Here is a 16500-nt window from a genome sequence, read left to right as displayed (position 1 = left end):
CATTTACATCGACAAGCTAGAAGGTTGTTTAGAGGAAGCAGGCTATGCTGGCATGATCTTAGCTGGGATAGTCATCATCCTTCTTCTCTATGCTAACGATATTGTTCTTCTCGCAAGGTGCCCATCTGATCTTGACAAGAAACTTAGACTTCTTAAGGATTTCTCCTCTACCATGGGTATGACTGTTGACACTGACAAAACAAAAGTTATGATTATCAAATCCAAGAAGGACACTTACGCTAATTTTATGTATGAAAATAGTAACTTGGAGGAAGTGTCTTCTTACAAGTACCTAGGAATTGATATTCATCACAAGCTCAACTTGAACTATAGCATTGAGGAAAGGATTAATGGGGGGTGGAAAGCTTATTTTGGTCTTGAAAATAATTGTAAAATGAAAAACGTCATAATGTGGGATAGAAAGAAGTTCCTCTTTGAAACTTTAGTCACTCCTGTTATCTTATATGGATGTGAGGTTTTGGGTTGCAGAATCTCTAGATAATCCTAGAGAAAGATTGAGCAAATCCAGAAGCGTTTTATAACGTAAAACCTCAAAATTAAAAGCAATATGCCCTATCCTATTCTCCTTATAGAAGTGGGTCTTTCCCCTATCGAGAGCCTAGCTATGACTAGGCTTCTCTTGTACGAGCAAAACTCAATAACATATGAGACCATAGACATCCTAAGCTAGCTTTAAATTCCAACCAAAGCCACCTAAGGCTCAAACGAGGTTGGTATAAAGACAACAGGGTCTAGTTAAACCATTGGGAGATCGACGAGAATGTTGTATTGCAAAACATTAATAACATTAAAAATATTGTTACTTCTAATTTCAAAGAAAAAATATGGTGTGAGAAAGATTTAGCAGCTAAAATAAAATTAAGATATTATAAGGAGGTCATCAACCCCACCCTAGAAGATCAAAAGTATCTCTCTGTTTTAACTAGCTCAAAGAAGAAAATTAATATAACTAGGATTAGAACGAACTCTCATGAGCTCCATAGTGAAATGGGTCATTGGGTAGTTCCTAAAACACCATGGATGGAAAGGATATTCCATCTCTATGAGAATATGAACATCGAGGATGAAAATCACTTCGTCTTAGAGTGCCCCGCGTACAACCACATTAGAGCTCAGCTTCATAATCTTTGTTGCAATACCGACCTTCCTAGCCTTTTACGATGTCAAAATTATAGTGAGCTTGGGAGGCTTCTCTGCAAGCTTTTTGAGCATAAGAATACAATCTTAAATCAAACTAGATAATTCGTTTCTTTAGGTCCAATAGACAAAAATTTGGTCTCGGTGGACATTGATCATCATCATCATCAACATCATAAAGTCTTTAAAATAACATATTATTTTTTAATTATATTTTAATTTTAAAAATATAAAATAATGATTAATTTTTTATTCTAAACTTTTTAATATTATATACTATTAATATTTGTGAGAATAGGAGCATCGAGGATGAAAACCACTTCCTCTTAGAGTGCCCTGCATACAACCACATTAGATCTCAATTTCACAACCTTTGTTACAATACTGACCTTCCTAGCCTTTTACAATGCCAAAATTATAGTGAGCTCGGGAGGCTTCTCTCCAAGCTTTTTGAGCATAGGAATAAAATCTTAAATCAAAATAAATAATTTGTCTTTTTAGGTCCGATAGATCATTATTTGGTCTCAGCGGACGTTAACGATCATCATCAATATATTAATACAAATTATATATATTATATTATCACTTTTTTTATATATACAATTAGAATATGCGATTAGTATTAAAAGTAAACATTCAATTAAAAATAAAGCATAAACAATTTTATTGTTAATTTCATACATACCTACACCAAAACCAAAATATGAAACTATTCACTTCCATTGTTTTTATCAAAAATATAAAATAAATAAATCAAATTAATTTATAAATAATTTATTTTATTTTTCTAAAATATAAATCTATATTAAAAAAATAACCTACAAAAATAATATCATTAATAAACCAATTTATTTCATTGGAAAAACATAGAACTTTTTGTAATTAAAATACCAACCATAAACTATTTAAACGTTATATAATAATTTCTTTAGTCAGTCCCTGGCAGCAAAATCAGGATGGAGAATTATAGAAGCAGAAAACCTGTGGACTAGAGTGGTAAAAAGGAAGTATATTGACCCAGTTCCTCTTGAAGATTGGATTCAGAGCCCAAACAAAAAAGGAAGAAACTGCTCGGTAGTCTGGAAGGCTACCTCAGAGGCCTTCTTCATTATAGAACAAGGTCTTGCTTGGCAAGTGGGAAATGGAGAAAGCATTCGGATAGGCAGGGATCCATGGGTAGGATGCAGTGACCTTTTTGCTCTTTCCCCGGGTCTCCCTGCACATCTAGATTCAAGGGGGATCCTCAGTTTAAGCCAGATAGCAAACATGGAGCTACAGTCCATTTGGGGTCAGGAATGGAAATCTGTAGAGGATCTCGGTATTGACAACTTATGGAGAAATGAGTGGCAGAGTTTCATCCATGAGCTTAAGCGAACAAGTGTCAGAATAAAGGACCGCCCTGATTCTCTAGTGTGGGCACATGCGGAGACAGGTTTATACTCCCCAAAGGCTGGCTATAACTTCCTGATGAACAGAAAGGGCTGGGATCCCCCCATTTGGTGGGCCAAACCCCTTTTCAAGCTGAAATGCCCCAAAAAAGCCAGAATTTTCCTATGGTGTGCGCTTAAAAGGAAGATACCTACTTGGGATGTCCTGTTAGCTCGTTATAAGGAGGGACCGAGCCGATGTGCTTTATGTAAGGTAGCTTCAGAATCCATTAATCATTTATTCGTGGAATGTTCCTTCACAAATCAAGTATGGGACGAAACGAAAAGGCTACTGCATATCAATGCCAGATGGGAAGGGGCTGATCTCAATGCAGCATGGGTAGGTTGGTGGTCCAATCACCCAGAGAAGAACCTGAGGAATCTTCCACCTATCCTCTGTTGGGGCATTTGGATAGCCCGAAACCGCAACATATTCAAAGAAAAAACAACCCCAGCGGAAGCAATAGCAATCCAGAGCACAGCTATCTTATCCAACATCCCCGAACCAGAGACCCCTTCAGCCTCACACCAGAGGGCAGAAATTCAGATCAAAGATGGCATCCCCTGGGCCTTTTTCGACGGGGCAGCTCAAAACAATATTACTGGGGCAGGAATTATTATTCACCTTAGCTCTACTCACTCTCTAAAAGCCTCAGTGGGGCTCAGGACGGGCACTAACAACTTTGCCGAATTATCAGCTTTAAAACTGCTCCTCTGCTGGCTCATTCATAGACAAGTCCTCACAGTTCAGATTTTTGGAGATTCATCAAATGTTGTAAATTGGGTCAATGGGAAATTTAGATGCAGGAATTATTTATTGATGCCTCTGCTAGAAGAAATTCAAAATCTAAAATCATCTTTCACTGTTTTCTCTCTTGATCACATATACAGGGACAGGAATGTTGAAGCAGACGAATATTCTAAGACAGGTTTACAACAGGCTGTGGGTTCGTGGAGGATAAAGGAACAGTTTCAGGACCAGATTCGTGAGACGGATTTGGCCCCTTATACTTAATGTTTTTGTGCATCAAGCTGGGAAGGCGTCAGAAACAATTGTGTCTTTATATTGTTTTTGGCGGTTTTGTTATATGATCATTCAAACTATTTCATTACAGCTCCTGTATTGGAGAAGCTCCGGATAAATACTATGGTTTTCCTGTTTATGTCGCGGGTCGTTTTCCTTAATGGAGGCCCAGTGGTTCTTGACAGCCTCTGTTATTTTTTGATGCGGCTGTGTTCAGGCCGAGTTTCATTTTGAACTTGGTGTTTTTTGTTTTGTATCTCAGTCATTTTAGATGACAGCATGGGGATGGACGGTTTTCTACCTCTCAGTTTCAGGCAGTTTTCTAACTGCTGGATGTTAACTCATCTGTTTGTAGCTCTTTTATTTTTATAATAGAAAAGCTCGGCTTTTTTCCTTGGAAAAAAAATAATTTCTTTAGTGTGATAACATAATACAATATGCCATCTCACTCCCATTCCTTTTATCATAAATATAATATAAAAATTAAATAATTTTTAAACTAATATATTTTAATTTTCAAAAAATAAAAAATAAAAACATTTTACAAATAATTTATTTTATTTTTCTGAAATAGGTCTCTAATATAAAAGCAAATACCTACAAAAATAATATCATTAATAAGCCAATTAATAAATCAATTTATTTTAATACATGAACACAACTCATTTTAGAATTACCAATCCAGAAACTATTTAAACATTATACAATAATTTCCCTGAGTGTGATAACATAACACAATATACCTTCTTATTCCCATTCCTCTTATAAAAAATATAAAATAAAAATTAAATTAATTTTTAAATAATTAATTTTAGTTTTCCAAAATATAAAAAAATAATTCAGTCTTTTTTAAGATCTAATATAAAAAAAGACTTTATTTTTTAAATAATTCATTTTATTTTTCCAAAATATAAAAAAATAATTCAGTTTGTGAAGATATAGTATAAAAAAGGACAGCTTAAAAATATAATGTTAGTAATAAACCAAAGGACAGCTTAAAAAATAATATTACTAATAAACCAATTTATTTTATTGTAAACATGAACCTGACTCTTTTTATAATTAAAATACCCATCCACAAACTACTTCAAAATTATACACTAATTTCTTTAGTGAGATAGCATAACACGATATATTCTCTCTACGGTTATGTTGAAGCTTAACACCAACAACGACTTCCAAGTTCAATGCAATGGAAATCGATTTAAGAACTCCGAACCACAGGTCGATCGACTTTAATGACGATCAACATAGGACGGGACCAAAAGTTTTGGTCTTACATATTTCTATCCTTTTATTACTGGATCTGGACTGGCCAGACTCCATTATTTAGGAAGCAACTCCAATGCGGTCTCTGCGAGTGACCGCATAGACTTGCCGTGCCGACTCAACCCCACACTGCCTGAGAAGGCGTTGTAATATTCCCAGTCCGACGTTGTCTTCATCACTCCCTTCAAAGCCGCCTCCAAAGCTGTCACCAATTCCGATCTCGTCTCTAAAGCAGCTTTGTCCTTCTCCATAAGTGCGATCAAAAGCTCGATGTTGAATCGCCTGATATTCGGAACTATCTTCAACGGATATGGGTGACTCCAGAAAACATCCACCACTTTAGAAATCAACGATGTTGTTGAGAAGCCACCCAATTCTTCGAACTGGAAATTGCGTTTTGATGTGGTCATAAAGTTGAAGATCTGAGCAGCCAATCCTATGGCTGCTTCCATAAGCTCGCATGAATGTTCCTCCCTCTGCATTATGCATGAATAGTTAATCTCCGTCACATCCTTCAGAACCTGAAAACACATCACAGAAGTTAACTGATCCTATGAAATTGCTTTCAGATCGAACTGCAATGCAACACTTCAATTTTCAAATGAAAGGCAAAGAATTGAATACAATCTTCTACCTGCGTTGCCAGTGCACTGATTTCCCTAAATTCAATGCAATCTGCCTTTGCGTGTGCAAGCAGATTTCGAAGAATCCTTGCTACATGGATACCCCGCACAGTGTCGTTTAGCACGGAGATCAGACCTGCGATTAAATTGGGGTGACCATCCAGCTTAATACTCATCATTATTTCACAATTGTGTTTATTCTCGAGTGAAAGAAAACCCAGAGCTTCTCCCGCCTTCTTGACGAGTTTCTCTATTTCATTGTTATTACTATCTATCTCTTGGAAAAAGAGGGAGAAGAGATTATCCAGAACTCCGCCAGTACCGCCGATGCTCTCACGGCCCTCCTGTTCGCGAGCAAGACTGGTCAGAGTGTTGATCGCCAGGATTTGCAGAGCATAGTTCAATTCTTTGTAGTGAATAACGTCTCTGAGATTGCTTATGGTGAAGACTATCTCCCGGATCCCTTTCCTCACGTCCTTCCCTGCGGAGCCTGTAGTACTTGCTAGCTTTTCCACGAGCTCCAGAGCGAGCATTGCCGTCTGGATTTCCAAAGCGTCCGGTTTTAAGTCAGTCAGTGCAATAATTTTAGGAAGTAGCCCTCTGCAATTTCCGATTTTCGCGCAGTTGGAGCGGTTTTCTGCCAACTTTTTCAGTATGGTCAGCCCCATAGAAACAGGCCTAAAGCCTTCCGGACTTGAGTCCTCCGTAGAGTAGAGTAAAGATGCTATAGATTCCATTGACCCAGAGATGGCCGTCACCCGAATACAATTCCGCTTATTCTCCACCAATTCCGAGATGATCTCTGCAGCCGCTTTTCGCATCTCCTGTTCCTGATCGTCCTTGAAATTCAGCATTTCGATCAGCCTCTCCACCACATCTCTCATGATTCCGATTACCCTCAAATTCTCTTTCTTATACAGCGGATCCTTTACAAGCACGGACAGTACTCGAGCACCCCTGAGCTGTCCATCCTGACTACTGGACCGCAGCAACTCCAAGCTATGTGACAGAAATCCCATCTTCCAACCGTCGAAAACGGTACCATTGAGGCACCGCGAATATGTGACATAGAGAAATCCTTTGAGGGTGACGATCTCAGATTCGCCGAAGCCATAATCATCGCTCACCTCCTTAAGCAAGTTACATGCAATGATCCTCCACTGCCAGTACGCCTTTTCGATCAGAAAGAGAAACGATTCGGCGAAGGACAGACCGTAGAACATTTTGAGAGCCGATTGCGGATTATTGGTATCGCTACATGAATCTACGCCGTAGTGCAGCGGTACTAACCGATACAGAGACAAGCCGACGCATGTTGAAGCGGACAACAACTGAAGCCATAAGAGCAACGTGAGCTTTGACATTGGCGGACTTCCTCTGCAATTTATCATGTCTCTGAGAGTTGCCCTGGATATTAGCATTGGCTCATGTATCCAATCGACCTCTTGGCTTCGGATGAAGATGCGAGCACCTTCAGTCAATAATATTATGGTGACGATCCAGAAGTCTGCCGTTTCTAAAGATGATGCGAAGCCTCCGAGGAGGACGACGGTAGCCCAGATGAAGGCCAGCTTGCCGAGGCAGCTGGCTAACTTCTCCAGAATGGCAAGCCTAAGAGCAAACAAAGTAATTTTCATGTCGGGAAGTGCCCCATTATCATTCTGTGGTTCGGATCTAGGCATAACATCCAGAACAGTCCGTGATGTTCTGTCGCCAATCATTTCTGTAACAGATACAATATCTCTAACTGATGATAGCATTTCCTCAAGACCGGCGATGGCATTTTGGCGAGACTGGCTGTCGGACGTTCAATTATATGTTGCCCCACCGTGGAGGTCACGAAGAAGCGTGGAAGCCTCGTGGACACTGCAGCGTCGTAGCTTCGAAGCAGCGCGGTAGCCTTGTAGACGCAGCAGCGTCGTAACCTCGTAGCATCGTGGTACAAGGCTCGTAGCAGCGTGGTAACATTGTAAACACTTCAATTTTATCTGTATCGCGATGTTTCTGTAATAGACACAAGGCTGCAGTACGTTTAATATTATCTTTGAGCCGTGGAAGTCTCTCAGACAACACAGCGTGGTAGCCTCATGGTCACTTAATTTTAATACCGAATCTGTCGCGAAGCACCGTAGAGGCTGCTAAGTGATTACATACAACTATTACGATTTTTTCATTCATGATTTGATTTATTGAGGTGAGTCAAGCAAGAATATTTACTCTTAAGAAACCTGGATGGTTATGGAAGCAGCGTGGAAGTTATAGACGTGTTTAATTTGATTTTAACCTTGTCGTTGAACACTATGAAGCCACGTAGAAGCATCACAGGCATAGTTAATTTGGTGAACATAAGGCAGCGCCGAAGCTTCATTACGCATTGCCAAAACGCGTTATTTTTTTCCCCCAATTTGCATGCTGCTAGCACACCTATACTTATATTCATGGATAAAAGTGTACTCTAATAAACCATAAATTACCTAAGAAAATAATGGAAATTTTAGTAAGATTATGATAAAATCCAGTGTAAATTTTTGAAAATCTAAGTTATAGTTGTCAAATTTCAGGATTTTAGGTGTCGATGGATTCTTGATGGTGCTCAATCCATTTCCACCATCAAAAAAATGATTCAAACACTCCAACATTCTGATTTTTTAATTTATTTTTTACGAGATTGTGACAAGAAATCTACCATCAATTAGAATTTGCGCCATCCATGGACAATCCCATTGATAAATGTTAATAACAATCAAAATGATAAATATTAATAGCAGTCAAAATACTTGTGTTATTTGAAAGGTTGAGTATTTGTAGTTTAGTATGAGAGGAGTGGAACTGAGGTAACACTCAGAATTCCTAATGCCCAACAAAAGTAGGAAAGAAATTGACAAACTATTTGGAAACCCTTAATTCATCCATTGAATTTTGTATAGAATAAATTAGAGTATTTTCACATTACTAAATTTACATCATCCATAATTTTTTACTGTTTAAGTATTGGAAATTTTGGAAAGCCTATTCTAAAATAGACCATCCTTATAGGTGTAATAAATGATCGAGGGAAAACACAAAATTAAACTAATAGTCATCAAAAGCAAAATATTTATGTGTTATTTAATTTATGGACCATTATCACATAAGTTTTGAAATGGAATATTCTTTTCGAAACTCTTAATTTAGTTATTAAATTGTGTATATGAAAAAGAATATTCTCTACCATTCATACATTTCTATTTGTTGAAAAAGTGAAAATTCTAAAAGTCATATTATGAAATTGACTACACTTGCCAACTATTAATATACCTAGCACGACCACTTTTGCTAATGCGGTTGATATATGTCGATCGACATCATTTTCATATGTCAATTGGCATATAAAGGAGGAAAGTGTCGTCAATTAGCATATATCAACCACATTAGTAAATGTGGTTGTGCTAGTTGACAATCGACATGTGTGGGGTGGATTCATTGGCCATGGTTGACGAGGGTTGATGAGGTCGATCATGGTTGACGAGGTTGACTGGTGTTGAAGAGGATTGATGAGGTTGATCATGGTTGACAAAGTTTACTGACGTTGGAGAGGGTTGACCAAGGTTGACCATGGTCAACCATGTTATGAAACCAGCTCACAAAAAGATAGAAAGAGAGATCCACGCCTTAGAATTCAGCCTCTTCGAGGGGGCAACCTCCTTTACATTACATAAATGAACAATTCTTGGATGATACAAATGACAAAACCTCCTTTCTATATATAGGAGTCTAAGGAGTCACAATATAATCCAGCCGACCTAACAATAATAATATAAAGCCAAAAAAATAAAAATAGAGGGATTCTATGGGGCACAGAAATAACAATATGGGGGTAATAGGGGCACAACAATATAAATAGGGGGTATAACTACAATAGTAATGGGGTAATCACTAGTATTATAGGGACCCAACATGCCCCTCTCCTTCAAAAAAGTGTTGTCCTCAACGCTTGAGAAGTTCTGGATACTTCTGCATAAAATTCTCATCCTCCCATGTGGAATCTTCAGCGGATAAGTTCTTCCACTTGATAAGATACTCTGAAATTGATCGATTTCGTAGCTGTCGAGTTCTTGTTTCTGTGATTGCTTCTGGTTCCAATATAATTTTTCCTTCCTCGTCAAGTTCTGGCAATATTGTTTGAATTGGGAGCTTGTCACCTATAACCTTCTTTAAACATGAAACATGGAAAACTGGGTGCAATCGAGAAGCTGCAGGAAGCTCCAATTTGTATGCCATAGTACCAATCTTTTCCAACACCTTGTACGGACCATAATACTTTGGTGATAATTTATTATCCTTCTTAGCTTGCTTTAGGGACATTTGCTTATATGGTTGTAGCCGTAGGAATACCCAATCACCTACATCAAAACTTCTTTCACTGCGATGTTGATCTGCCTGTTGTTTCATTCTATTTTGTGCCAACACGAGGTTATCCTTTAAGAGTTGGAGGACTTGTTGTTGATGTTCGATGTGATGTTCCACTGCCTGAACCTTAGAATTTTCTCTTAAATATGATGTGATGGATGGTGGTTGATACCCATAAAGTGCCATAAATGGGGTCATTTTTGTTGCTGTATGGAAGGAAGTGTTATACCACCATTCAGCCAGAGGCAACCATTTGACCCATTGTGTCTGTTTATCAGATACAAAGCAACGAAGATATCCTTCCAAACATTTGTTTACTATCTCAGTTTGCCCATCAGATTGAGGATGATAAGATGAGCTATGAGCTAACTGAGTACCAAGACAAGAAAATAATTCTGTCCAAAAATTTCCAGTGAAAATGGGATCTCTGTCACTTACAATAATCTTTGGGTTTCCATGTAGCTTTTGAATTGTTTCCATAAATGCAGTAGAAACTGTACTGGCTTTAAATGGATGTGATAATGCACAAAAGTGTGCATACTTGGTAAGTCTGTCAACTACCACCATGATGACACTCTTTCCCTCAGACTTGGGTAAACCTGTGATAAAATCCATTGAAACCTCCTCCCAACGTTGGCTTGGAATGGATAAAGGTTGTAATAGACCTGGTGTCTTAATTGTTTCAACTTTATTTTGCTTGCAAACCAAACATTCCGCCACAAACTTTTGAATATCTGATTTAAGGCCATCCCAAAAAAATTCCTTCTTAACCCTGTGGTAAGTTTTTAAAAATCCTGAGTGCCCTCCTAAGGGAGAAGTGTGCAATTCCATAAGAATCTTTTGTTTTAGCTGGGAATTCTTACAGAGGTATAAGCGATCTTTGTACCATAACGAATCATTTTGCCAGCTAAATGTATCAGAAGTACTGGAATCTTGTTGTAGCTTTTGAATAAGTGCCCACACTTCTTCGTCATTCTTCCATTCCTCCCTTGCTTCGTTTATCCAATCTGGTTGGATAATAGAAATGGCACACAACAATGCTTCCACATCCTCATCCTTTCTTGAGAGTGCATCTGCCACCACATTTTGCTTCCCTTTTTTGTAGATGATTTCAAAGTCATAACCCAACATCTTTGTGACCCACTTTTGTTGCTCTTCAGAGGATAATCTTTGTTCTAAAAAGTATTTAAGGCTATCATGATCCGTTTTTACCTTGAAGTGTCTTCCCATTAGGTAGGGTCGCCATTTCTTAAGTGCATGGAGTATTGCCAACATTTCCTTCTCATAAATAGCTTTGCTTAAAAACTTTCCCTTGATTGGACGACTTTCAAAAGCAATGGGTCTTTCATCTTGCATTAGAACAGCACCAATTCCATTTCCTGAAGCATCACATTCCACAATAAAGGTTTTTGTGAAGTCCGGTGTAGCTAAGACCGGTGCTTGGCACATTGCCTCTTTAAGATGTTCAAAGGCCTTTGTTGCTTCCGAAGTCCATGAAAATGAATCTTTCTTCAATAATGTTGTTAGAGGTGCTGCTATTCTCCCATAATTCTTAACAAACTTGCGATAATACCCTGTCAACCCAAGAAATCCTCGCAGATGCTTTATGGATGTGGGGATTTTCCATTCCTTAATGGCTTTAATTTTGCTAGGGTCTACCTTAACTCCTTCATGAGATACAATATGACCCAAATATTCCACCTCCTGGACTCCAAAGAAACATTTGGATCTTTTTGCATATAATTGTTTCTCCTCCAATAGTTGTAGCACCCTGTCAACATGTTCAACATGATCCTTCCAAGACTTGCTGTAGATTAGTATATCATCAAAAAATACTAACACAAATTTTCTAAGGAATGGTTTGAAAATTGAATTCATCAAACCTTGAAATGTTGAAGGTGCATTGGTAAGGCCAAAAGGCATGACCAAAAATTCATAATGACCCTCATGAGTTCTAAATGCCGTTTTCGGAATGTCTTCAATCTTCATTCTGATTTGATGATATCCCGAACGAAGATCCAACTTGGTGAAGTAAATTGATCCATGCAATTCATCCAGTAATTCATCAATAACAGGAATGGGGAACTTATCTTTAATAGTGAGCTTGTTGAGCTCCCTATAATCTGGACACATGCGCCATGATCCATCCTTCTTGTGCACCAATACTACTGGAGCTGAGAAAGAACTTTGACTCGGTTGAATTATACCAGCCTCTAGCATTTCTGCAACCATACGTTCAATTTCACTTTTTTGGACATATGGATATCTGTACGGCCTGATGTTTGGAGGAACACTTCCTGGAATCAGATGAATAGCATGATCATGATCACGCATAGGTGGGAGACCTTTGGGAGTCTCAAATACCTTGGAATGATTGTCCAGGACTTTTTGGAGATCTGGAGAAATAGATGATTCCAATGTGGAAACATCTAGCGAACATAATTGTGCAATTACACCTCTTTGCTCCTTTTTTAGAAGCTTTGTCATGCCATTAGAGCTGATTATCTTTCCTGGTTTCCCTGCAATACCCCTTAATTCAACTTCCTTTCCTTCCACAGAAAATTTCATGAAAAGTTCTTGAAAATTAAAAGCTATTGTACCCAAGGATTGTAGCCATTGGACTCCTAGTACAACATCAGCACCTCCCATTGGAATGGAAAGCATTGGGCTAGTCAATACATATTCTCCCATGGATAGCTTGATATTATGGCACTTTCCAGAACAATTTATTGTTCCTCCATTTGCAATCATCACTTGACACTCTGGTGCTGGATATAGGAAGCAATTCAATTCTTTTGCTACCCTACAATGAATAAAATTGTGGGTGCTTCCTGAATCAATCAACACTATTACCTTTTTCTTCTTGATTTGTCCTTCTATCTTGATGGTTTGAGGAGTGGTAATTCCCGCCAATGCATTACAAGATATGGTCGGATTTATTTGTTCTTCATCTAGGCTTTGTTCCTGGAATATATCCTCTTCTTTTGACCTTTCTTGCTCCTTTTCTTCTTCCTCTTCACAATCTATGTAGAATAATTTCTTCTCAGCACACTTATGACCTTTTGTGTATTTGCTATCACAATTGTAACAAAGCCCTTTTGCTCTTTTTTCTTCCAATTGTTGTGGTGTCAACCTTGTAGGTTGTGGAAGACTATGGGAAACAACACTTCCATCTTTATAGTTGTGAATGGTATGCTTCCTAGTTGCCATAATTTTGCTTTCCATTTTTCTTGCTAACCTGAATGCCTTCTCTAATGAATCAGGTTCCCAAAGGCGCACATCATGTTGGATATTATCCTTTAAAGACCCTATGAACACATCAATCCTATGCTCCTCTGGAATATCTTTTACCCTTATGTTCAATTTTTGGAACTCCTCAATGTGCTCCATTATTGAACCCTTTTGTTTGAGACTTATCAATTGGCTAAAAAAAGTGTTGTTTTTTGTATCCTCATAATGTGCTATCAATTCTTCCGTAAAAATTGCCCAAGTGATAAATTGTTTACGAGAAAAAAGCCATTGATACCATACAAACTGATTTGGTTCCAAATATAAAGTTGCCATACGTACCTTTTGTGTGTTTTGCACATTATTGAGATCGAAGAATTGCTCCATCTGTAATATCCATGTGGCGGGATCCTTGCCATCAAACTTCCTCATATCGATTTTTGGAACATGGTGAGTCTTCGATCCAACATTAGAGTCTATGGAATCATGATTAACATTTCTTTTGTTCTCATCATGAGTTTCCTTTACTACCTTTTCACCATTAGTAAGTATTTCTTGTAGAAAATTTGTCAAATCTGTCTTCAAATCTGCCATGTCTGTCTTCAAATCTGTCTTCAAATCTGCCATGTTTGTTTTCAAATCTGTCTTCAAACCATCCATCTTAGCTTCCATGCCCTTTATCTTAGATTCCACACCATTTATCTTAGATTCCACGCCATTTATCTTAGCTTCTGTTAGCTTTTGTGAGCGTGACATATGTTGCACTTGTTCTTGTAATTTTGATATATCATGTAGCATTTCTTCCTCTTCTTCATGAGTCATGCTAGAGCTTTCAGGTTCCTTACTAGGTGTTTGCATTTTCTTTCCTCGGGGCATCAGTTACCGATAATAATGCTTTACTATGCCCTTTGAATTCCGTTAAACCAAGCTTACAAAAATTAAAAAAAAAACTACACACCTTTTTTCACTTTATAGAAGCCTGATATTGAATCTGATGTATCTCTGTAATTTCAGATCATCCAATTCTGAGGTTGCAACCTGTAGTAGCCTTCTGTGTCCTCTTTCCAATGCCACAAGTCTGAGCCCAATTGGATTCTCCAGGGAAGAGTTATGTGAAATCTCCCACAGTGACTTGCTTTTAGACTGGTTCAGTAGAGCGAACTTGTACGACGTGCCACGAGTCACTGTTTCAACCTTTGAATCTGAAACCCACAGATGAGAAACTACAGTCCGTCCTATTTCTGTACCTTTTTACGAAATTTCAATCCGATCCTCAGAGAGAGAGTTATGACGATTTTCCCCAGGTCACCTGTTTTGAATGTAATTCAGGAGTCTGCAAAAAGGCCAACTTCCTCAGATCATATCTCTGAAAATATCGTGCGAAAAGCTTTGAAATTGGGACCCAAGGTTCAGTGCCAATGCTTCTCAAATGGGTTTTTTTTTTTACTTCTGAAACGTCACAGAAAAAAAGTTATAGCGAAAATGCCACGATGACCTGTTTGGAGCAGCGAAACCCTAGAATCCAAAGCTCTGATACCAAATGTTATGAAACCAGCTCACAAAAAGATAGAAAGAGAGATCCACGCCTTAGAATTCAGCCTCTTCGAGGGGGAAACCTCCTTTACATTACATAAATGAACAATTCTTGGATGATACAAATGACAAAACCTCCTTTCTATATATAGGAGTCTAAGGAGTCACAATATAATCCAGCCGACCTAACAATAATAATATAAAGCCACAAAAATAACAATAGAGGGATTCTATGGGGCACAGAAATAACAATATGGGGGTAATAGGGGCACAACAATATAAATAGGGGGTATAACTACAATAGTAATGGGGTAATCACTAGTATTATAGGGACCCAACAAACCATTAATGTACCAATGTATTATTGTTACATCAAATCTAATAATGTTACATTAAAGTTGACATTGTTAAAATATTAGATTGATATTGACCATGGTTAACCATTGTCAACCATGGTTGACAATGTTTCATGTTATATTAATTTTAATGTTAACATTACATTAATTTTACAAAACTAGTTGTATTAATGGTTGAAGTGGGTTGACGGGTTGCATATGGTTCACAAGGTTGGCCATATGATTGAAGATGGTCAACCATTGTTAGCCAAGGTGGACCATGGTTCACCTCAGTGAACCATGACTTATAATGATTATAATGGTTGATGAGGGATTAAGAGGAAATATTATTATTGAATTTGGTTTACCATTGTTGTCGATGGTTGACCATTGTTACATGGTTACAATGATGCAACATGAATGTTGACTAAGGTCAACCATGAAATCTTACATTATTGTTAATGCTAATATTATATTAATGCTACAAAAATGGTTACATTAATGGTTGATGAGGATGATCATGGTTGAAGAGGGTTAACCATTGTTGACAAGGTTGATTGAAGATGAAGAGGGTTGACCATGGATTAATGTGGTTGACTAAGTTTGACCACAATCAACCATAAATATAATAATGTATTATGTTATATTATCTAATAATATAACATTAATATTTTCAATTGTTATATTGTTATATTAATGTTGACCATGGTTGATTTTACATTAATGTTACAAAAATGGTTTCATTACCAATTGAAGAGGGTTGATGAGGTTGACCAACTTTTGTCACATTGCAATGATGACTGTGACATTGCAAAGTTGGACAATGTTTGTCACATTGCAATGTTGGATAGTTTTCTGTACCATTTTGATGACAGAACATGTTTGTTACAATGTGATGTTGGTTTCTTTGTTACACTATGATGCTACCTTTTTCATCACAATTTCCAAACATTTATTTTCATAGCAGTTTCACATAATTTTTTTTACACAACCACATCACATTGTTAGTTTTTTAATATCACATTACAATAATGTTTGTCCCATTATGTCATTAGATAAATTGTAACAATATCACATCGTTTGGTTGATTGTTTCTTAGTTTTGTAATGCCACGTTACAATAATGTTTTTCACGTTGCATCATTAGATACATTGCAATGCAATGCTATATGTGACAATGGTTGTCACATGTTGGACAATATTTGTCACATTGTGACGTTTGATAAATTTTTGCACTATTTTGACATGAGAACATGTTTCTTACAATAAGTGACATTGGTTTGTTTGCCACATTAGTTCATTTGTCACAAAGTGACACTATTTTTTTCTTTTTGTTGTCCAAGAATTTATTTCCATAGCAATTACACAATTTTTTTTACACGATCACATGTCACATAGCAACAAAGATGTTTGTTAAGGAAAGTGTGACATGAAAAGTATTTTTCCATTCCATATTCATGTCATTTTATTTGCACAACCATAATGTGATTTTGTGATGATGTGTAATGTTCATCA

At 37.4% G+C, this 16500-nt stretch overlaps 2 protein-coding genes across 2 annotated transcripts; one reads left to right on the top strand and one right to left on the bottom strand.

Annotated features, from left to right (window-relative positions):
- Window positions 1–2424: 2424 nt before the first annotated feature.
- LOC149230903 (uncharacterized) lies at window positions 2425–3600 on the top strand. Its single transcript, XM_089381460.1, has one exon. The coding sequence runs from the start codon at window positions 2425–2427 to the stop codon at window positions 3598–3600; it is 1176 nt and encodes a 391-aa protein (XP_089237586.1).
- A 1334-nt stretch (window positions 3601–4934) lies between these two features.
- LOC149230902 (uncharacterized) lies at window positions 4935–7261 on the bottom strand. The gene is made up of 2 exons (XM_089381459.1): window positions 5513–7261; window positions 4935–5399 (listed from the first exon to the last, which is right to left on the bottom strand). Exons 1-2 carry the CDS (start codon window positions 7259–7261, stop codon window positions 4935–4937), a joined length of 2214 nt encoding a protein of 737 aa, XP_089237585.1.
- Window positions 7262–16500: the final 9239 nt, after the last annotated feature.

Source organism: Pinus tabuliformis, chromosome J (genome assembly GCF_031772625.1).
Source record: "Pinus tabuliformis cultivar Carrire ecotype Pingquan chromosome J, CPIR1, whole genome shotgun sequence".
NCBI lineage: Eukaryota > Viridiplantae > Streptophyta > Pinopsida > Pinales > Pinaceae > Pinus > Pinus tabuliformis.
The sequence above is the reverse complement of the archived record's forward strand: the minus strand, read 5'-3'. Positions and strand labels throughout refer to the sequence as shown.